The sequence below is a fragment of the Schistocerca americana genome, chromosome 9 (genome assembly GCF_021461395.2).
Source record: "Schistocerca americana isolate TAMUIC-IGC-003095 chromosome 9, iqSchAmer2.1, whole genome shotgun sequence".
Lineage (NCBI taxonomy): Eukaryota > Metazoa > Arthropoda > Insecta > Orthoptera > Acrididae > Schistocerca > Schistocerca americana.
Genome location: NC_060127.1, coordinates 66,024,418 through 66,047,276, shown reverse-complemented (window position 1 = coordinate 66,047,276; position 22,859 = coordinate 66,024,418). Strand labels below are relative to the sequence as shown.

At 40.9% G+C, this 22,859-nt stretch overlaps 1 protein-coding gene across 3 annotated transcripts in view; it reads right to left on the bottom strand.

The window, feature by feature from the left end:
- The window catches only part of LOC124550945 (eukaryotic translation initiation factor 5), a 115,785-nt gene that overhangs the window by 17,569 nt on the left and 75,357 nt on the right, over nucleotides 1-22,859 (bottom strand). For all 3 annotated transcript variants that reach the window (XM_047125754.1, XM_047125755.1, XM_047125756.1), the window contains exons 5-8: nucleotides 19,738-20,022; nucleotides 15,033-15,193; nucleotides 13,685-13,978; nucleotides 1,974-2,111 (exon numbers count right to left, since the gene is read on the bottom strand). In XM_047125754.1, coding sequence (XP_046981710.1) covers nucleotides 1,974-2,111; nucleotides 13,685-13,978; nucleotides 15,033-15,193; nucleotides 19,738-20,022 — 878 coding nt within the window. The remainder of the gene's footprint in view (nucleotides 1-1,973; nucleotides 2,112-13,684; nucleotides 13,979-15,032; nucleotides 15,194-19,737; nucleotides 20,023-22,859) is intronic.

Sequence of the window (22,859 nt, the reverse complement as noted above, 5' to 3'; positions counted from 1 at the left end):
AATGGAGTCCATTACAGTAATTTTAGCAGTTAAAGGAGATGACTGTATTCATTAAACAAGAAATCTTTGCTTACTTAAACTTTTAAGCAAATTTTCTTATGGCAAACCAATCATCTTTATTTATTTTTTGTCTATAGCATAGATATTCTAATTTCAATTTAACACTCCACTTATGCTGATCTACATACTAATTAACATTGAAGGTTGAAAATTTTACACGTTATGAAGTCTTAATCATCCTAAAAAAGCACAAAATGTTTTATGAGGGCCATTCAATAAGTGATGGAACACTTTTTTGCCTGAAAGCAGGTTGGTTTCATTCAATATTCCAATATGCCATGTTATTCCCCACTTTCGGCTATTCCACCCTATTTTTCACAATCTTCATTCAATGTGAGAGCCTTACACCACCTTACAGAGAGGGCCCATATGTCCACATGGTACCATTCTACTTCTCGACATCAGAGCCGAATTCTTGCTGCATCAGTAACCTCTGTTTACACAGCGTGAATCCTTCATTTGTCCAAATAGGTGAAAGGCCAGATAGAGATAGAGAGAGAGAGAGAGAGAGAGAGAGAGAGAGAGAGAGAGAGAGAGAGAGAGAGAGAGAGAGAGAGAGGGGGGGGGGGGGGAGAAGGGGCATTTGTGATCTGTCGTTCAGCTCGAATGAGAGTAAAAATGTTCCAATATTGCGTGGCCGATCAGCACACAAGTTTGCATGACCTTGTTGTGATGACAAACCTTGCCCAACAATGCAGCATTCTTTTGTTCACTATCAGGAACCCTCTGAAATTCTGGAAATGCCTATGAATATCTGAATCTCTAGTTTTCCAAAAAGGGGGTGTGGGGAGTGCAAAGTGGAACTGTCACCCTTGATGACACAACGACAGCTTTCTGCTTGCAACACACCTTTTTTGAAGGTTAAGTAAAGTGCTCCATCCACTGGAACTTCATCAAACTAAGAGCTGAGGCACGAATAATCCTCTTATGTCCCACAACAAATTTCGCATTTTTTCAACTGAAACTGACTGACAGAGGAAAAAAAAAAGGTGTTGCATTAGTTACTGAACGACACTCTTACTATAAGCATTTTTTCCAGAATGATTGGCCTGTTACATTTGACATTCCACCTACCAATTTTTACTATAAATAAAAGCAGCACACACAAGATGTAAATTACATGAATTTTTAAAGGTGTAACAAATTATTTTAAGTTCCATATAATACCAATTAAAATATTTATAGATCAGTTTGTTCAACCCATGGTAAAGCCGGAATGGAATAATGACAATATTATGAGAAGTGTAGTTGCTACTCGCCATATATCAGAGATGCGGAGTCACAGATCGGCACAACAAAAAGACTGTCAAAACTTTTCGGTTAAACAGGCCTTCATCAGAATCTCTCCTCTCCCCCCCCCCCCCCCCCCCACACACACAAAAAAAACACAAATGACCACCTGTGTGTGCGCGTGCGCAATATATATTCTGACAAAGGCCAGTTTGGGTGAAAGATTTGTTTAAGTCTTTTTGTTGTGCCTTTCTGCGACTCAGCATCTGCAGTATATTGTTGATTAGTGACTATCATTTTCATAATATAGTTTGTTCAACCTGATGTTTTTGCTATTGCCCCAATGCTTTCTGTAACTTTCGTGCATCTTTTGTGTAAAAGAAGAGGAAAAGAAGGTTTACACACTAAATTCTCCATATGTTAACCGATTTTGTTGAGATGAATTTCCTCAGAATGCAATACGTAATCTGATGCTTTAGCTACTCTGGAATGCAACACTCAACCTGTGATAATTGAAGTAAAAATACTAAATTTTTCTGTAAAAGAAATTGCAACCACTATCAATCACTTACATTAACATCTATTTTAGCAACCCTAGATCCCATACCAAAAGTTTTAACACAAGCCGTTTTCAAGAGTTGCAGATGTAATCTGTAATTATTAATAATCACACTGGAACATACCTTTAATATGCCAGACACTTTCGGTAAGAGGGCATCTTTGTGTAATCCTATGACTTGTTCAATGCCACCAAGGAGGTACTTCTGGGCCTTGTGATCATCATGGGTAAAACGAAGAAACAGCACGCGGTGTTTTTTAATCTGAAAGTAGTGAACAACGTTCAAATAATTACTACATGTCATCTTACATATTCATTCAAATTTTCTGTAATTTTACACTTTGCACATCTTTCAACTACATGAAAACTGTGCACTCCTACTGCCCTAAATACTTAAATACAAATAATTCTAATGGAATGTGAAAACAAGTCTGTCAAAGTGATGAATTACTTTCATTCTATACACAAACAATACCAGTCAGCTGCTAAAATATCTGCCATTAAAGTACTCTAGTAGTGTCACATACACACACTTAAATTTCAACCTTATTCCAAATGGAGTATCATTCTGTCCACTCCACTCTGTATATATTTATGCAAAGAACCAGATGAGGAGGAGGAGGAGGCTACCTTTGATTTAAAAGGAATGTGTTTATGACACTCAGCAAAAAACAAGAAAAGTCCAAATTTACAGTTTGCTGACTTGGAAAAACTTCACATACGTACATTTTCTTTATTTATAAGAATAGTTCACACAAAATGATGCATTGCTGGTAGTTGACCAAAGTGGTGTCACACAGCTTTTAAGCACCCACACATTGTCAAAGTTCTGTCACCCTCATTCAAGAACTGATGTTATAGAAATTTCACTGGAAGAGAGAATTTCGGACAAATGCATCTCATAAGATTTTTCTCTAAACAAGAAAAAGTTAGGTAAGAAGTAGGTAATGAGTTTGCCCCTCAGTACGACCTTTCTCCCGTCAACCTTACATATTTACATTTGATGCAATCATACAGGGGAAACATGTGTAAAGTCATTGTGTGATGCCTGGAACCACAGAAAGATATATCTGTCATCAACATGTAGGTTTGAACGTTTCAGTTCTTCAGTAGGCACAGTTGTGTTGGAGATGGTAGGCCGTTGCCTTTCTTCGACCTACATATCCAAGAAATGTGGCCATTAGGTAGAATTATCATCTAGTGCTCTGCTGAGCAGTCCCACTGTAGCAGCTACGCATGATCGGAAAACTTACTACAGTTGGTCCTACTTTCTGAATGTTTTTCAGCTTGCAATTCACTGAATTAATGAGAATACATGTGAGCTGGTGCAGATCTGAATATCAACAGAGAGCTATTGGCATCAGGGAAGGATGGACAGTTTGAAAGAGGCGGGAAGGGACCAAACTGCTAGGTCATCCATTGGTCCCATGTTCCGAAGAAAATGCCATAAGGGTGAGAATAAACCAACGAGACTGACAACACAAAATGGAATGAAAGGAAAAAGCTCAACAATAATGGAAGGGCAACAAACACTTAGACAAAATGGGACAAGAAAACCACAGAAACGCAAGAAACAGGTAGAAGAGGTTAAAACAAGAAAGGTTACCACGGCTGGCTGACCACGAGAATAAAAAGGAGAAGCCAGCCACTCAGCAACACATTAAAGCATCCACCCTAAAAGCATTAGGGTGGAGAACACACACGGATAAAGGACACGTGCTAAAATTTAGATCAAATGATAAAACCGACCCTCACGAATAAAACATAAAACTATATCAGCAGACGAAGTGTTTTCATATAAAATTAGCGGCAACGAGTACGGTGGCCCAAGATTTGATCGCAGGGCAATCTAAGTGGGACAGTGCACCAGAATGTGGGCCACTGTCAACCCGGCACCACACCGACACTGAGGTGGGTCTTTACAGCGCAGGACATAGCCGAGAATCGCCCAAGTGTGGCCAATGCGGAACTGGCAGAGAACCACAGAGTCCCTGCAAGAGGCCCGTATGGAGGACTTCCACACATTCATCGTCTCCTTAATGGCACGCGGTTCAGTGTGCATACTGATGTTATGCCATTCCATCTCCCAAACCCAAAAACCTTGCGGCTTAATACTGAACGCAGGTCAGTTTCAGATGTGCCAATCTCCAGATGTGGTTTCCATGTAACCTGTCGGCAAGTTCATTGCCCAGGATTCCAACGTGACCTAGGGTCCAGACAAACGCCACTGAAGAACTGGACCATTCCAGGGCATAGATGGACTCTTGTTTGGTCACTATCAAAGGATTATGAGGGTAGCACTAGTCGATAGCTTGTAGGCTGCTCAAGGAGTAAGTACACAGAAGAAATAATTCCCAGGGCATGAACAGATGTGCTCAAGAGCACGAGATATAGCCACCAGCCCTGCAGTGAAAACACTGCAGCCATCGGGAAAGGAATGCTGCTCAATATGTCCTCCATGGGCATACGCGAAGCCGACGTGACCATCAGCCATCAAGCCGTCTGTGTAAACCACTTAATGGCCTCGGTACATTTTAAGAATCGAGAGGAAGTGGCAGTGAAGATCTATGGGGGTTAACCGAGTCGTTAGGGTCATGTGAAAGGTCCAGAAGAACCCTTGGCCTAGGTGTACACGATGGAGGTGTACATGAATGGACCTTAAGTATAGGTGGTGAAGGCAAGGACTCCAGTTCGGATAGCAGGGATCGGACATGAACTGCAATTGTAAGCCCTGACCTGTGCCACCAATGCAGGAGATGAATTGCCGTGGGTGAGGAAAGGAGAACTACAATGTGTGCAATGTAACTGGCGAGGAATTGTGCACGCTTAACTTTCAATGGTGGGACTGGCCTCCACCAGGACACTGGTCACCAGACTTTTCCTAAAAGCTCCCGTCACTAGTCAAACACCACAGTGGTGCACTGGGTTGAGTAAATGCAACGCTGAAGGCGCCACCAAACCATAAACCACACCCTAAAGTTAAGGCAGGATTGAATAAGGGCTCTGTAGAGCTGCAGCAGTGTAGAGCGATCTGCAACCCAGTGTGTTGCTCAGGCAGCGGAGGGCATTCAGGTGCTGCCAGCACTTCCACTTCAGCTCACGAAGGTGAGGAAGCCATATCAATTGGGTGTCGAAAACCAGTCCTAAGAATTGATATGTCGCCACTACAGTGAATGGCTCATCGTTAAGGTAAAGTTCTGGATCCAGATGAATGGTACGACACCGACAGAAGTGCATGACACACGACTGTGGCTGAAAACTGGAAACTGTGGGCTGAAGCCCATGACTGTGCCTTATGGATGGCTCCCTGTAGGCACCACTCAGCAACACCCGTTGCTGATGGAGCAGTATCAAATACAGAAGTCATCCGCATACAGAGAAAGTGAGATGGGCGACCCTACAGCTACTGCTAGACTATTAATGGCCACTAAATATAGATCTACACTCAATGTAAAGCCCTGCGGAACCCCTGGAAACTTGGAAACGGAAAGTACAATGCGACAGGAAATTTAGGATATGACGATAGCAGGTCATGTCATACGCTTTTTGTAAATAAAAAATAATGGGAACCAGGTGTCAGCATCTGGGAAAGGCTGTTCGGATGGCAGACCCAAGGGAAACAAGATTTTCAGTGGTAGAGCGACCCTGGGGGAAACCACTGTGGCAAGGAGGCAATAGGGCACGTGACTCCAGGACCCAACCCAACTGCTGACACCATACGTTCAAGCAGCTTACGAAGAACATCGGTGAGGATGATGGGCTGATAACTATTCACATCAAGCGGGTTTTTACCGGGTTTGAGCACTAGAATGATGGTGCTCTCTCGCCATTGTGATGGAAAGACGCTATCGTACCAGATCCGACTGAAGATGACTAGGAGATGTCCCTTGTAGTCAGATGAGAGACGTTTAACCATCCGACTGTGGATCCGATCCAGCCCAGGAGCTGTGATGGGGCAATGTGCAAGGGTACCGAGGAGTTTACTCTGTAAATGGGGTGTCATAGGGTTCACTGTGGTGTGTAGTGAACAAGAGGACATTACTTTTACTTTATTTACTTTCCATTCCATTCCATTCCATCTGCCATTTGCGGGTGCGAAAGGCTAGGGGATAGTTCGCTGAGCACTATGCTCGAATAGCTCGAGCCTCTGTCAGAGGAGTGCTCAGCAATCGCGTTTGATAACACATCACTGATGTTAACACCAGAGACACCTGTTGGGGTCAGGTACCCAAAAACACATCCTATCTTCATCCAGACTTGGGAAGATGACGTATAGCACCCAATGGACGAGACGTATCTCGACCAACACTCCTGTGTCTTTTTATAAGCTGGTGAACGCATGGTACGGAGCCGTTTATAAGGCTATTAGATGCTCTACGGAAGGATGCCGCTTATGTCGCTGAAGAGCTCGCCGAAGATCTTTAATGGCCTCCGTGACTCTGGTGACCACCAAGTGACCAACTAGCCGGGGCACCCTAAAGAATGATGGATCTCTCCAGAGGACAGATGTGAGAATTCCTGGGCTGCAAAGGGATAAATCAATGGCCGAGTAAGTGCCGTGAGCCACAATGAAATACGTGTGTGTGTGTGTGTGTGTGTGTGTGTGTGTGTGTGTGTGTGTGTGTGTGTGTGTGTGTGTGAGTGAGTGAGTGAGTGTGAGTGTGAGTGTGAGTGTGTGTGTGAGTGTGGGGGGCAGTATTTAAGAGGCAGAGGTCAAATTCAGACAGTAAAGAAACTTACTGTCGGATTAAAACTGTGTGCCGGACTGAGACTAACTCGGGACCATTGCCTATCCGCAGGCAAGTGCTCTACCATCTGAGCTACCCAAGAACGACTCACATCCCGTCCTCACAGCTTTACATCTGCTAGTACCTCGTCTCCTACCTTACAAACTTCAGGCAATGGTCCAGAGTTCGAGTCTCTATCAGGCGCACAGTTTCAATCTGCCAGGAAGTTTCATATCAGTGCACACTTTGCTGCAGAGTGAAAATCTCAGTTTGAGACAGTAAAGTTTCGACATCTCTGCCTTGGCCAGTAAGCATGGTGCCACCTCACAAGGGGTTATGAGTATTAAAATCCTCCAAAAGTAGGAAGGAGATAGGAAGTTGATCAATCAGTGCAACCAATGCGTTCAGGGGTACTGCAGTATCTGGAGGAAGATATATGTTGCAGACAGTTATTTCCTGCATCGTCCTTATCCTGACAGCCCCAGCTTTAGAAGGGATGTAAAGGGGGCACAGGTTCACTGCATACTGAGTTCTGGACAGACCCAAACTCCACTTGACACTATTATATCCAGTATGGTTCTTTTAATACTCCCTATAGCCGCAGAAGGCATGGAACCGCATTGTCAGGAACCAGGTTTTCTGGATAGTGATGCAGAAAGCAGGTGTAAAGCTGAACAGTTTCTGTAGCTCAGCCAGGTGGTGGAAAAATCTGCCACAATTCCACTGTAGGATGACATGCTTGAGAGACTGGGAAGGCACAAAACACTCAATGAGGCTGTCTACACGAGAATCTCCACTTCATCCTCAGACACAGAGCTTGTAGGTAGCGGTGGTATGGGTGCCACCGCAATATCTGTGTTTTGGTGGGGGGTGGTCATCTTTTTGGTTTTCTCTCGCTTCACCTTTGGCTGTTCTGGCTGGGAGGACTTCACTGAGTGTCTCAGACTGAGAAAGACTGAAGCCCTACAACCAGCTACCTGTGGTTGATTCAGCCACTGGCGGGTGTCCACTTTGCTACTGGTAGTTACGTGGGAAGGGAGTGACCCAATGGACCCCTTCCAGTGGATGTCATATGCACAGGATGTAGCCCTTCATATTTTTGCTTAGCCTCAGTATATGTCAGTCAGTCCAGGGTCTTGTATTCCATGATTTTCTATCTTTCTGTAAGATCCTGCAGTCTGGCGAGCAAGACGAATCATACTCTCCACAGTTGACACAGATAGGGACCTTCTCAGTAATGTGTCACCCTCCAAAGCCAAGATGAAGGCACCAGTGGCAACCTAATAGCCCTCTGAGCCCTGTGGACGCACCGGATAAATGAAATGAGCACCTCGCTACTCTAGACAGGTGTGCAGCTCAGACTGCACAAGAAGGTCCCTGCGGAATGTAGTACCCTGGACCATATTTAAGTGCTTATGGGGCATGATGTTAACATACATCCCCATCTTGTCACAAGTTAGTAATACCTGTGACTGGGCAGAAGATGCTGTTTTTGTCAAGACTGACCTCGACTGCATTTTGGACAAGCTCACCACCTCCCCAACTTGTCCTCTAAATGCTCTACAAAAAACTGAGGCTTCATCAAAACTAAGGAGTCCCCATCAGCTCTTGTACATACGAGGCACCGGGGCAAAAAAGCTTGGTTGCCATGCTTAGCCTGGCCTTCCTCTGATGGTGTGGCCAGGGAGATGAACAACTTGGGATCATATTTCTTAGCATTGAAGTTAAGACTGACCGTTTGGATACTGCTGGTGGTTGACCACCAGCAAGAGATGATTTACTACACTTCATGGCATGTCATCCACCCTAATGCCACCCACTCTGACCAGGGGCCTCCCCACGGGTGCCACCCACGATCAGCAAGGGCCACCTGGCAGGATGGACACTGCCAGGAGTCCCAATGCCCCAGGGAGATGGGAATCTATTCTTTGGCATACGTTGGGAGCTAACGTTGCAGGCATCAGCAGAGCGATCCCTATTTAGTCAGGGGGCTACAACCAACAGCAGCCCCACCACAACAGCCTGGCTATGAGGTGCAAAGAAGTCCATGGTCATCACTGGCACAGAAAACAACACTGCATAGTGGATGGAGGAAAACACACCCAGGGAGGTGTCCCCACCCAAGAGATGGAGTACGGGTGGGACTGCAATGCCACGACGAGAAAGTGGGCAAAAGTCTCAATGCACGATGGACACAATGCACCATGGAAGGCGCCCTTCCCCAATTGGCTCACTCTTCGGGAAAATTTTGAAGAATGGAGGTCAAAACCTACAGTGGACCATCAAATAAAGGCCAAAAGGTGAGAGACAGGTGGGAATATCTTGGACCTATTGTAACCCCCTGACCCGCAGGGTGGGATGGGCGGATCGACAGAAATTGCAAGACTCCAATATGTCCATGTGATTAGATTTTTTTATCATCATCATCATCATCATCATCATCATCATCATCTGATTACAATTTATTAATATGATGGGCTCAACCAGAATCAGAATTTTCTTTGACTCTTGTCCATTTGTTCTGGGAACATTTTTCATTTGTCACACTACTACACTGGTGAAACTTTATTTTACAGCAAAGCCTTCAATATTTCTAGAGCTATCTCTAACCCCAATAAGTAGAACATTTTTTTTAATGGTGATTTTTCAGATGACAATAAGCATGGATTTTTCCTTTGGTGAATAATGTTTAACCGTATTATGATGGCCGTCATTGAAAACTTACTTCTGGACTGATAGCAAAAGGTTTTTTCATGTCAATTTCAAATTTCAGCAGTATGAACGTAACTTCAAACATTTCATTTGTCATGAATATTAAAATCCAAAGCATTTAAAGATGCAGCAATCGTCCTATTCATGTAAAGGAGTTATACATTTGAGCTGCCATGAGAATGAACTCGCTGGACCTTTTCAACACTTTTCACAATGCAAATTATATGGCCTTTTAATATGCAAAATGCCAATTGTGAGGACTTTTAGGTTTTATAGTTGCTAAGGACTGACTGTTCTTGTTTTAACAGCCTTCAACTGTAGAATTAGGTGATGCAAACAAAGGCCAGAGGTGTGAAAGTAGTAAATTTAATAACAAGGACATTTAAAAGCAGCTGAAAAATGCCGGAATTTTACCCCATTATTGTAGTTGGCTCTATATTCTGAGAATTTTACCCCATACAGTTTATCTACCCCATATGAAGTAACAAGTCCTGGCAGTTTATGCGAGGAACAATGGATGTGGGATTTTGTCAATTAAGAGATACATTGCAAAAATCTTAACGATGTTACACCTATAAAGAAGAATACCCACTTAATTGTATTGATTGAACGATTTGATGCCACCTGGCATTGACAAATATCTGTAGATTGTTAACTAATTACACTATGCTGCATTTTAAAACTTCAGGAAAGATGTTTTATGACTTGGAACATTCATAGTCACAAATCAGAGATAGGAAAGGTTAATACAATTTTAGTAGACTGCAGGAGCACCCAAAGAAAGGTCACAGAATTAGTATCGCTAACTGAAGGTTATAATGCACAGATAGTATTAGGAACAGAAAGTTGGTTGAAACCAGATAATGACAATGAAATCCTTAATTCAGACTGGAATATTTATTGCAAGGATAGGTTAGTCGCCAATGGTGGCTGTGTGTTTATTGCGGCAAAGAATTAGATTAAGTCTAATGAGGTTAGCACGAATTCTGACTGAATTAATCTGGGAGAGGTTAAGTATCAAAGGTCATTCAAAAATAATAATCAGATACTTTTATAGACCACCTGGGTCAGGAGCTCCAGTGGTAAAGTCCTTCACAGAACTTGCAGAATATTGTTAATAACTTTCTTGATCAGGCTGTTTTAATAGGGGCAACTTCAACTTGCCAGGTACAGATTCGTGATATCATGCTATCTAAACTGGTGCCAAAGATAGGGACTCATGAGACAGTGTTCTGGATGTGTTGTCCAAAAATTATTTTGGGCAGATAATAAGAAAACCAACTCTTGAGGGGTTACATCTTAAGACGTGGCAACAGACCTGAATGTATGTAGTCAGTTAACATTGATAAAGTACCAGTGATTAGAAGACCGTGGTAGCATCTATGACAAGGGGTCTGACAATGTTAAGGGTAGGAAGATATTTTAGCTTAGCAAGAGTGACAAGATACAAATTTCAGATTATCTTACAGTCAGCATCAAATATTTGGTGATGGGGGTGAAGATGTGGAAAACTAATGGAAAAAATTTAGAGTAATTGTGCAATAAGCCCTAGACAAGTATGTTCTGAGTAATGTGTTAAGGGATGGGAAAGACTTGCCACTGTTTACTAGCAATGTTAGGAAACTTATGTAAACAACGAAAACTTTATGCTGACAAAGTTCTGTTTGTGTACATAGCTGTTTTCTAACACTGCTATTAAACAGTGGTGAGTCTTTCCCATCCGGTAACACCTTATTCTGAACGTACACAAGACTAGTAAAAACCTAGCTGACAAACGAAAGCTGAATGAAGCAAAAGGAGTATGGAGAGAAGCATAGAAACATTCAATGACTTTAGACGTAAAACTCTGTCAACTGATCTGAGTGAAAACCCTAAGAGGTTCTGGTTGTATGTAAAATTGGTAAGTGGGACCAATTCACCTATTCACTCACTCAATGACCATACTACACTGAAACAGAAGATAACAGAGATGAGGCCAAAATGCTTCATTCGGTCTTCACCATGGAAGACCCCTTCTAGCAGTAATTAATTATAGATCAGCTTGAGCAACAATGGGTACCTAGTTACTGTAAGGAAGTGCAGGTCCTATCCAATTTAAGAAGAGCCATAGAACAAATGCACACACTTTTAGACATATGTCGTTGACATCGATCTGGTGCATTGTGGAACATGTTTTATGCTCAAAACTTATGACCTTGGGGAAGGAAAATCATCTCTATAAAAGTCAACATGGATTCTGCAAAACTCTGCTCCCCCACAAGATCCACAGCACTGTCAACAACAGCATTCTTGTTGATGCTGTGTTACTAGACTTTAGGAAGGCATTCGAAACAGTCTTGCACTGCCATTTAGTGGAAAAAATATGTGCTTATCAAGTACTACAGCAGATTTGCAACTACATTCACGACTGCCTTGCACGCAAAACTAAACAGGTCGCTCTTAATGGAATAAGATCTACAGATGTATCTCTTAATGGAATAAGAGCTACAGATGTAAAGATTATACCCCACTAAGTGTGACAGGAGCATTACTGTAGAAAGCATCAGATGCTCTATAAGGCTGTTGGCTGATGATGTGGTTGTCTGAAATAAAGTGGCAACGCCAGAAGACAGTAACAATTAGCAGAATGACCTCCACAGAACTGGTGAATGAGGCAAGCTCTGGCAGTTGATGCTGAACATAAATAAATGTAACACGTTGCACATACATAAGGAAATGAATCCATTACTGTGTAGCTACACTATCGATGACAAACTGCTGGAAATCGTATCTGTTGTAAAATAATGTTCTGGAGTAACTATCCAGAGTGACCTTAAGTGAAATGACCACATAAAACAAGTAGTGGGAAAACCAGATGCCAGACACACCTTAATAGGAAGACACTTAAAAAATGTAGCTCATCCAAAAAGGAAGTGGCTTACAAGCTGCTTGTTCATCCAGTTCTCGAATATTGTTTATCTATCTGGGATCCCTACCTAATAGGACTGATAAACGAGAGAGAAGATTCCAACAGAGTGGATCGTTTCATCATGGCATTGTTACAGGCGATGTTCAACAAAGTCTGTTAGCAGATGTTACAAGAAAGGCATTGTGCATCATTCAGATATTTACTACTGAAATTTCAGAAAATCACGTTCCGGGGAAAGTCCAACAACAAAATTGGCAGAATTGGCTGAAACAATATGAACCAGACATATGACAACTACAAGGTGCTGTCCCAGTACAGCAGAAATGAAAAAGACAAATGAGATTCTGTGCAAAATACCTCCTTTGAACAGGCAGACTGCTGGCATACATTGAGTTATATGATAAACTTACAAGAGCGAGATGGCCATATAAAGAACATAACAAGAATTCCTTAAATTCTGGGAAAAGCTGAGCTTCCTTTTTCTTTCTACACAGCAAATTTATGCGAAGGTTGACAACTCTCAAGTGTTCCAAAATTGTAGAAAGTTGGGGAATAAAGTGCTTAAAAATCTTAATGAAACAGGATGGAAACTGGCTTTGCAGAGAAGACAAAGAACTTTGAAGAAATCAAACAGGAGGCCAAGTGGGAGAAAGTGGTAAACATAAACATGATCCATCCATCAAAATGTCTAAGATGCTCATCAGATCAGTCAACAAGCCAAGTCCAAGAGTTCAGTAATAACAGCACTGAAGTAGACAATGCTAGTGGCAGCAGCATTGATCATGATATTGCTGAAAACTGTCCTACAAATTTAAAGTATCAACCTATAAAATCTGCAGCCAAGTTTGTGTCAAAAATGTCTTGTCAATAAGAAAATCTAAATTTCTTAGAAACTTGGCTATTAGATGCAACTACACCATAACAATTTGGGATTTGGTGTAAAGTGAACACAGAAGTAGTCTCTCAGAACTGACAATACAGAATATCAGCTAGTCTGAGGAACTCTGCAAGAACTCTGCCTCTCTGAATTTTGCTCTCTCCAACTGGATGATCTGAGGTCATGTATACCTGGTTGCAGGCCCTTATTAATGAATACAATGGCTGGAGGCGTGTCATGGTTATTTCAGACACCAAAGCAGTCAATAGGGGGCACAAAAGTGGTTTAGTTCCTACACTTTTTTTAGATAGCTCACACAAAGATGGCTGTAAGAGCCTCAGTTTATAGGGTGAATATCACATTCTCAACCTGGTTCTATGGCACTTGACCGTTTCACAGTCACTGACAAAATCAGTCACCCAGCATTGACCACCAGTCCACTGAAGATAGTTTTGACACAATGCAAAAACTTACAAAGAAGCTATTCTGGCTCTGAACACACACACACACACACACACACACACACACACACACACACACACACACACAAGAGAGAGAGAGAGAGGTAATGTCCAATTCCTTTTGCCAACATCCTCCATGAAGGAACTTACCTGCTGTGGCATGTTCTGGTTGAACAGAAGCTCCGCCAAGACCAGTGGCGCCTTGGACCGAATCTCCAACCTGTCAGCTTCTACGACAATTTCCTTGTCCGCTCCATCCAGTGTCCCGGCATCACGCTTGCGTTTCACCATCTCGTACAGCAAGTCCATCCGCTGCTTCTCCGTCTTCTCAAGGTCATCACTCACGGTGAGTCCTTTGGCACCGTCTGTAAGGTCTTGCATGCGTGCCCTCACTGCCTCTTCTGAAACGTCCACTGCCCAGTGCTCGTTGTCTTCTTCCTCTTCCTGGAACACAATCAAAGAATTTGGCACCTCCAACTGGTATTACTCTGTACTGCCACTCACACTACGTATGTGCTGAACTCTTTAGACGAGTTTTACTCAAGCCACACACATGTGGAATGAGCAATGCTCACACTATCAGACTTAGCACAAGTTAAAAAAAAAAAAAAAAATCACATGTCAAGCAAGTGATAATCACATGGCTATAATTAGTGTGACTTGCAGTTGCCAATTTTATAAATCAAGCAATGAATTTAAGATTATTGCTTTGCTGTCCAGGAAGTTACCACCAGCTTCTAGTCACTTTAAATTTGCAACAATGCAGAGTTTCGTTTCCAAGAAAAAAATTGAAGGTAGCTGAAAATATAACACCAGCAGCACCTAATGTATTATCTGTCAAATTTGCCCAATGAAATGTATGCACATTAAAACTACCACAAGGAAAGAAAACTTCCAGCATGCAAGCTCCCTCACAAGGTCAAGTGTTTTAACTGTTCCAAAGCGCATACTGCTAACACAATCTACTGTTAATGTAAGTTGAGAGTTCCCTGCTATTTATGAAGCTGAAAGCTCCAACAGACTAATGTTACATTAGGATATCCAAGCTAGGGGACAAGGTGGCCTCGCAGAAGCCTAATATAATGTAGTTGAGCACGATCTGAGGAATAATCTTTCCAACATTTTATGTAATTCATATGTCATCCACTGATAACACTAAATAGACACGGCTTTCTTTCAGGGATGTATCTCCGGTTATCCAAATTAGAATAAGGTCAATCAGCCAACTGCAAGCAGCTGCATTTCGATCATTGTTACTTTTCTCCATGCAAAGAAAGTCAAGATAGTGATATGACGAAATATTTTATGTATTTTAGTTTCATGAATTTTAAGTTTTCCTTGCAAAAATAACAACACTTTAAAATTTGCTCACAATATGATTTTACAAATGTAACGTCAACAGAATGTTTGTTACAATGTCATGTTTAACCTACCCAAGTACATTAATTTAGAGAAAAGCACGAATGCTTTGCCTCATCACCAACAGTGGTAAACTCACGTTTTCTTGGGCATGCTTTTCTGGTGCTTCCAGAGGCAGGTCTCCACCATCATCAGACAAACGATTCTCACCATTCGTCTCACCATTTGTGGCACCCTTCTTACCACGTTTTCCTCGTTTGCCTTCTGTAAGTGATGAGCCTTGCGCAGCAGGATTCAGGTCTGCAAAGTAATGAATAATGTGCAAATATACGACTTTCACAATTTGTCACTAGTTTAATCATATGAAACCGTGCCTCATAGTCTGCCTTATAGAGGGTGTCTTCACAGAGTCAGATATGTATTATAATCATTGAACACTTGCAAGAAATGCCTTAAGATCAAAATAGGAAGATTACACTATCACTTACAAACAATTACCAATGCACCAATAAAGTATTCTGTTAATGTTGCACCTGATTGGCTTGGCACTAAAATTGCTTATATATAACTTATGTCAAAAACATACAGTTAATCATCTTTACAAGTTTATGCCAACTACAAGGAAACTTCAGACAATGTCAGTTTTTGGCATCCAACAATCAGCTGACTATTTCATTTTTGTGCACAATATTTAGACAGGTGTCCTGTCCAGCCTGAACAGGCACCTATCATACTTCCCTGCAGAAAGCAGCACCACCTTACAGTAAAGTTAGTGACCAGGCAGCTATCATGTAAGAGATAAGCACTAGCAACATCTGAAGTAAATGACTTTAATCAGTAGAAGCATGCATGCTGCTACTGAGGTGAGCAACACACTTTTTCATCTGTCACAAAAATTGCAACATTATGTTCAGAACTCTCAGCAAACATTAAAATACTGGCAAAAAAATCTGGAAATTTCTTTTAAATTTGATGTTTTTTACACTTTATAAAAAGTGCCTAAATCTACAACATCCCCGAACTGATTTTTCAACTTCTGACTGACTGCAGTCAGTCTGCAGAATTTCATCGTATCAGTGTTCTTTCCTGCAAGTAAGTTAGTGAAGGTGGACCACGCAACTGAAGAGGGTCGGTACATTACCTACTGTCAGAGAGGCATATTAAAGGCTATAGTAGACTTAATTCTGCGACAACATTCTCCACAATTTGACCGAAGCATCGAACAGGCTCTTGTCTGAGTATGGAAATATTCACACAGTTTTACCGAACAGTTGCAATTTTTGTATAAAATAATGTTATAGGAGGCAAAACTCTCAACACATTCACATAAACCAGAAACTAAGAAGCAACATATTGGGAATTCCAAGACTAGATGGACTAACAAAACTAGTTCATTTGCAAAGCACCTACGAGAAAATTGTCACTCAGTTTGCTAATTACAATGGATGCATCAGAACCGCTGGTTTAGGTGACTGAATGACAGTAAAGGCTGAATGGTAAAGAATCATTTGTTGCCACTATACATCTAAGAAATCAAGAAAAATTACTGATAACATGCCATCATTCTTTACCTTGATATTGGCAGCGAACAAAAGTACATAAATCGTCATTATGTGATGGAGAAGAGCATCAAATTTATGTCTCTCTGCCCACACTGAATTGAGTTACTGCCTAACAACTTTGTGTGTTCTACTGTAATAAAATTCATGTAAAGAAATTTACCATCTCAAGAAGCTGCTGAATCCTTCCAAAACCACATTTTGAGAAGAGGAAAAAATGTTTCCATAAATTTGGAAAGAAAATATTTTCATAAACAAAATCATTTATATGAAAATTGAAAAGGTGGTTATTGTGTATAAACCCTTAGCACAGACGTGTTAGACTAAGGTTTCTTTCAGAAGTAAGAATAAGGGCTTTTCTTAGACCAAAGGTTTAAATCCTTCCAATGTATTGTAAACAGTTTTGCATTCTACTGAAGTAGAGGAGTCATTTCAGCAACCTTACAATGGATTGAGCAGCCCACGATGGAACAATACGACTGAAGATAGATTGCTACTCTATATAGAGGAGCCAAGGAGAACAAGCACATTGGGCAGTCTCCTTTTAAAATTGCCTGTACACTGTACAATACCACCTCTATGTGGGGAGTAGCAACTCATTTTAATTCATATTACACTCGTTTGAGATTACTTATGTAGTGGTAGGATTTCCTCTGGCATACGTCAAATTCAATGCCTGAAACTGGAGTGTTGTTCAGACCCATCAGATTCCATGTGATTAAGTAGAGTGTGTCAGTTTGCTGCCTCAAACACTAGGTGTGTAACTGCTAGTTTTACATTGTTGGTCATAGCTACCTACAGTATCGTTGGGCCTCATTCAAAGTTTAAAATGACATTTAACACTGGACAGGAATGGCCTTTTGTGATTAGGGGCCAATTCACATCCACCTGTCAAACTGTTACTCGCAATAGGATGTAAGTTGCAATCTCTACACAATGCAGCAGTATCAACAATACTACGCGAAGGATGGATTGCTACTCACCATGAAGATGACCTACTGAGTTCTCGATAGGCACAACAAAAAGACACTTGCCATTCAGACTTACAGCCAAAGCCTTCTTCAATAAAGAACACATGCACACAACCACTCAAGCCACCACTTGGTGAAAGCTATAATTTGCAACAATTTTGCGCGCTCCATTTTACCACGAGCACACACTCCCCACATAGCCAGCGAGCATGAGCACTCTTGCTTGCCTACATACATCCTGAACAGAGTTGTTCTAATGTATTTGTGAACAGAACTTAATTATGTTAATTATGTATCTCGTACAAGTACACTGGAAACTCAAAGATGGAGTATCAATGATACTAGAAAAAGGGTAGATTGCTACCTGCCGTGATGATGCCATGTCGAGTTTTACACACACACACACACACACACACACACACACACACACACGACATGGCATCATCACGGCAGGTAGCAATCTACCCTTTTTCTATTATCATTGATACTCCAACTTTTGAGTTTCCAGTGTACTTGTACGAGATACATAATTAACATAATTAAGTTCTGTTGACAAATACATTAGAACAAGTCTGTTCAGGATGTATGTAGGCGAGCAAGAGTGCTCATGCTCACTGGCTATGTGGGGAGTGTGTGCTCGTGGTAAAATGGAGCTTTTGAATGCATTATGGGAACAGCAGTGATCAATAAAATTGTAAATAATTACTATTAAAAACAGTCTTGATCACAATTTATTTTATAAGGTGACCAGTTTCGACCACTGCTGTGGTCATCTTCAGACCATTGAGTGGAAACCCCTTTCTGTTGGAGAATCACAACAGAAAGGGGTTTCCACTCAATGGTCTGAAGATGACCACAGCAGTGGTCGAAACCGGTCACCTTATAAAATAAATTGTGATCAAGACTGTTTTTAATAGTAATTATGTAAAATGGAGCGTCAGACATTACGCAGTGCAGGGCAATGCAGCCAATGTGCTTCCTTCAAAAGAATGAAGACTTAGTTCAGCATAGCATCACATGCGAACATACACACTCTGAGCACAGTACTTTAAAGTGCATAGTAACTTACTTCTTTAATCAATGAAACTTAGCTTGGTGACCGGGTTAGGAAATGCAAGGCAAAAATTCAATTTACGATTACATTAAAATACCTTCCATGCAAAAGATTGTGGACAATTCTAAGGCGAAGAGCGAGTAGCAGAGATGCATTATATAGAAGCAGAGGAATAAACATCTCCGTAATTTTTCCCCAGTGTTTTCATTATGAAAATACAGTTTTGTTTTGAGAAGGAACTCAACAAATGATTCTGCAGTTTAAGCACATTACCGTAGTATTTATTTTTTTTTTCCAATGTGCAAAATGTGCAGTTTCACCGATTTTCTGTTGCTGTTGACGCTGTGGAAACTGAGCTCAAGCAACTTTTTCTGCAGCGAAGATAGTGAAATCCATCCACAGCGGCTCACCGACATACTTATAAACTTGTCTTCAAATTAACAATGCTCAAAAAATAATATCAGACAGCATTAGTGAGTAGCAAACAAGTAATATTCACTGACATCCTATGTTTCTACATTTGTTTAAATAAAATGGTAATGAAATGAACATTTATCATTTTAAATTTCGCCCTAAGATGGCATTTATTAGAAGGCTCCATCGGTCTCAAGAAATATCCTGTTTCATACTCAGCTGCCTTGTTTTCGTCCCTTCATCAAAATATTGAAAGGAATGTTCCATTTCACTGTTACTTCTCATTAATACAACAGTCTTAGATAATAAATTTGCCATAGAAACGAGATTTGTTGTGAAGGTATCTTCTTCAGATCCTCTCCCCCACTATACGCCTATGTGCCACAGTAAGCCAGCCACTTTGTCACTGTTGTGTTGTAAGAGCCAGATCATGAGAGCAGATTAGTGAACAGGCCTGTATTAGATTGTTAGGTAACTAGAATTGATAAATAACAGTGAACAAGTTCAAGAAGAAAATTTATTGCTATCAAATAACCACAAAGTAAAATAGCTTAACCAGCTATGAAGTGAGTCATTTTCAACAGAAATTGCCATGAAAGTGGTACCAAAAAATGACTTCTGAAAGTAGGTTAGGCACTGAAGCATGTTATGCAGGTATTTTAAGAACACACAAGAAAATTGACAGCAATGTGCTCAGACTTTTTCTGCCTTTCTGAACAAGCAAGCCTCAATAATAAACAAGAGGGATATGTAGTGCAAGGTGACACGATGAGGGAGGAAACTACTTAAAAATGAAATATTAATCAACTGCAGGACTACTAGCACTGTGCACAGCTGTTTACTCACTCGGAGGATTCTTCAGAATGAACGTGTTCAGCTTGTGGTTGAACTCCAAGGGCCCATGGAAACCGCAGGCCTTGCACGACTGACTTATCAGGCCCTTCTTCTGGCTTACTGACAGGATTGTTTCAGGGTTCTCACAACTGGGACACAGCACAAACTTGCGGATAAAGCCATCCAACAAGTCTTGCAGTTTTGCTGCATCGTGTGACCCGTTCACAATGAAACGGTCATTTTTGAAATCGAACTGTGTCTGGGCACCCAACTCACAGCCAAAGTACTTTGTTGGATCTGCAACAAAAGAATGTAGAGTAAAATTAAATCTGCTAGAAGATACCAGCACTGTCATTTTTGTCCATAAATAAGAATGTACAGAAAGTAAGTTAACAAAGCAAAACAAGATTAGTCTACTAAAGCAAATGGCAAAGTAACATTGACATTTTAAAACAGAACATAAATGAACCAACATACTTTTGTGTTCAGAGCTCTTAGACAATATGTAAATGGCACAGAGATGTAGTTCAAATTTAATATTCCTAAAAATTCACGTAGAAACTGAAAGTTTATGTACACATAGTGATTGACAATTTTTGTATAAAATATACTTCAAGTGAAATGGTCTGCTTAGGTCCTTAGGAGAAGAAGGGACCTGCTTCTGAGAGCACTGACCTATTCTGTGAGTCTCTAACCAGAATGGTTACAAAGGCATGTAACTCAAACTAGGTATGTAGTAGGGGACTTCCCTCCCATGCCATCCCTTCAAAAGCACCATATCAATTGCCTATAGGCAAGAAGGGGAATCATTTTTGTGCTGCTCACACAGCTCAATAAAACTGAGGATCCATACATGAGGAGTTTTCTAGTACTGAAAGACATCTAGTCCAATGTCCTCAAAATAACACACAACACTCCAAAGCTGGGTACTGAGACCCGTATCTGCAGATAGTGATGCAACTGCCCCCAAATGTTCACCCCTTATATTCCTCTTCCACTCACTGAAGATACACAAATAGTTCTCCTCTTACTAGGGTTGTTGGTCAACCAGTTACACAGTAAACTTACACAGAGGGTTGGGGGGGGGGGGGGGGGGGGGAGGGAGGAAAGAAAGTAAAGGAACTAACGACATCACCTTCCTTGGGATATTTTTGCCAGCTAACAGCAACGAATGAAAATGTGTGCTAGAACAGGACTCGAACCCATGATCCCCTGCTTACTAGGCAGTTGTGTAAACCACAGCAGCAACTGGACATAGTGTAACACAAATTCACAGACTGTCTCAGCATGCTTCCCAACCAACGTACTTCCACCTAGCACCACCTATCCGTATGTCCTCCATGCTCGATTATTTTAGATTCCCTCTTGAAGTCTAACGTAAATGTGCACCCAAACTGAAGGTTGTGGATTCGCTGCCCATCGAGGCAAATCAATTGTGCATCATTCCGTGCCAAGTGATCTAGAGGTTTTGCATGACTATCATGGATTTTGATGGAATTTTGTATGAAGAATTACATTCCCAACCAACACTGAATGTCTCATGATCATCAATTCAATACCTCTGGAGATTAGTCATTTGTTTGATCCCACAGTGCAGGGATCCAAAGTGTATCCACGAGTTTTTGGCAATTTGAGACATAATATTCTTGAAAGCAAATAAACTAGGTCGTCTTATATAACCTTTGCACACTGAAGTGAAATAATAAATATTTCCTGGGCAATTTGCATTTGGATAAAGAAATCCTGAAAAGAGTTTGCAGAAGTACCATGTTCTAAACCACCTAGAACACTATGCAACAATATAAGGCACCAGAAAACAACTATGTGAATTGAAAGTCGGGCCCATATTCTACTGGTACTCAAATCTGATGTCTTATTATGCTCTACAATTGTTTAGTACTCTCTGAGAAAGGCAATATCAAAAGTATTTACAACTATGAAGAGAGAAAGTCACTGCTCGTCTACATATTTCTGCTGTAGCTACAGAATGAAACTAGTTATAAACTTCACAATGTAACAGTATTACCAAGGCAGTGGATATGGTAATCAAACTGTTGCACGACAGCTACAGCACTTATCCTACATATAGCCTGCAGGTTTTATACCACTGCCAAGTTGTGTAAATTTTGATGAAGTTCACAGCAGTCTTCCTGACTTTCTTTGGAATTGATTCATGCTATTGAGAATTACTAGTATGTCCATTGCGCACTTCTGTTTACGTGCTAGTTTTATTCTGGTTTAAAATATAGTCTACACCTTGTTATTAAAGTTTGCAGTGAATGTGCAACATTACTACACAGAGGAAAAATTGCATAAATGTGTCGGTATGGTTCATGATGGCTTAACCAGTGCTCCTTTCTTTTTAAATGAGAAAACTAGCATCGTCATCACCAGAGGGGCCATGCCCATGAAATGTGCAACAGCAGGCGCAGGTGACTTCTTACCACAGGTTCCCAAACCTGATGCGAATTTCTTCACATGGAATCCCAAGCTGATGATACATTTCTGTAAGTGTCAGAAGACAAAGCTAGACTGTCTCTTTCAGGATCCTACACTTATTTTTAATTCGAGCTACTTTAATTTTTTTACAGGTTTCATTAATTTGCTGTAAATGTCTTAAGGATAACTATACTGCCGGCCAGATGATTTCACTGATCCACTAAAGAGAGACTTATTCTTTTTAATGGATTTCTTGCTTATTCCATGAGTACCAGCAGAATGTGGCTCCATTATCAATTCACCTCCACCTTGACAATCTTTTTTTGGGCCTTATGCTCACATTGCAGAACCAAATTAGTTTTTCAGGTAGTTTAGAACATTGCTTTCTAATGAAAGAACATTTTTAAAATTTCCCCAGAAAGTTGTTTTTGGCCTTTTTATAAAATCATCAACTTTGCCCTCAATTTGTAAACTACACAAAAGCAATAGAACAATGAAATTTTAAAAGACTGTTTTGGTAAGTAATGTGCAAAGCTTCGGGTTTATCCAGCAATCACTTTTGGAGACAAAAAAATCTGAACTTAACATCTATTTCAAGGGAATTTTTTCGGCCAACTTTGCTTCAAATTACCCACATGCACACCACTCAGGAAATCCTTTTTTATAATAAAATTTCACATAAGAAAGCACAAAAT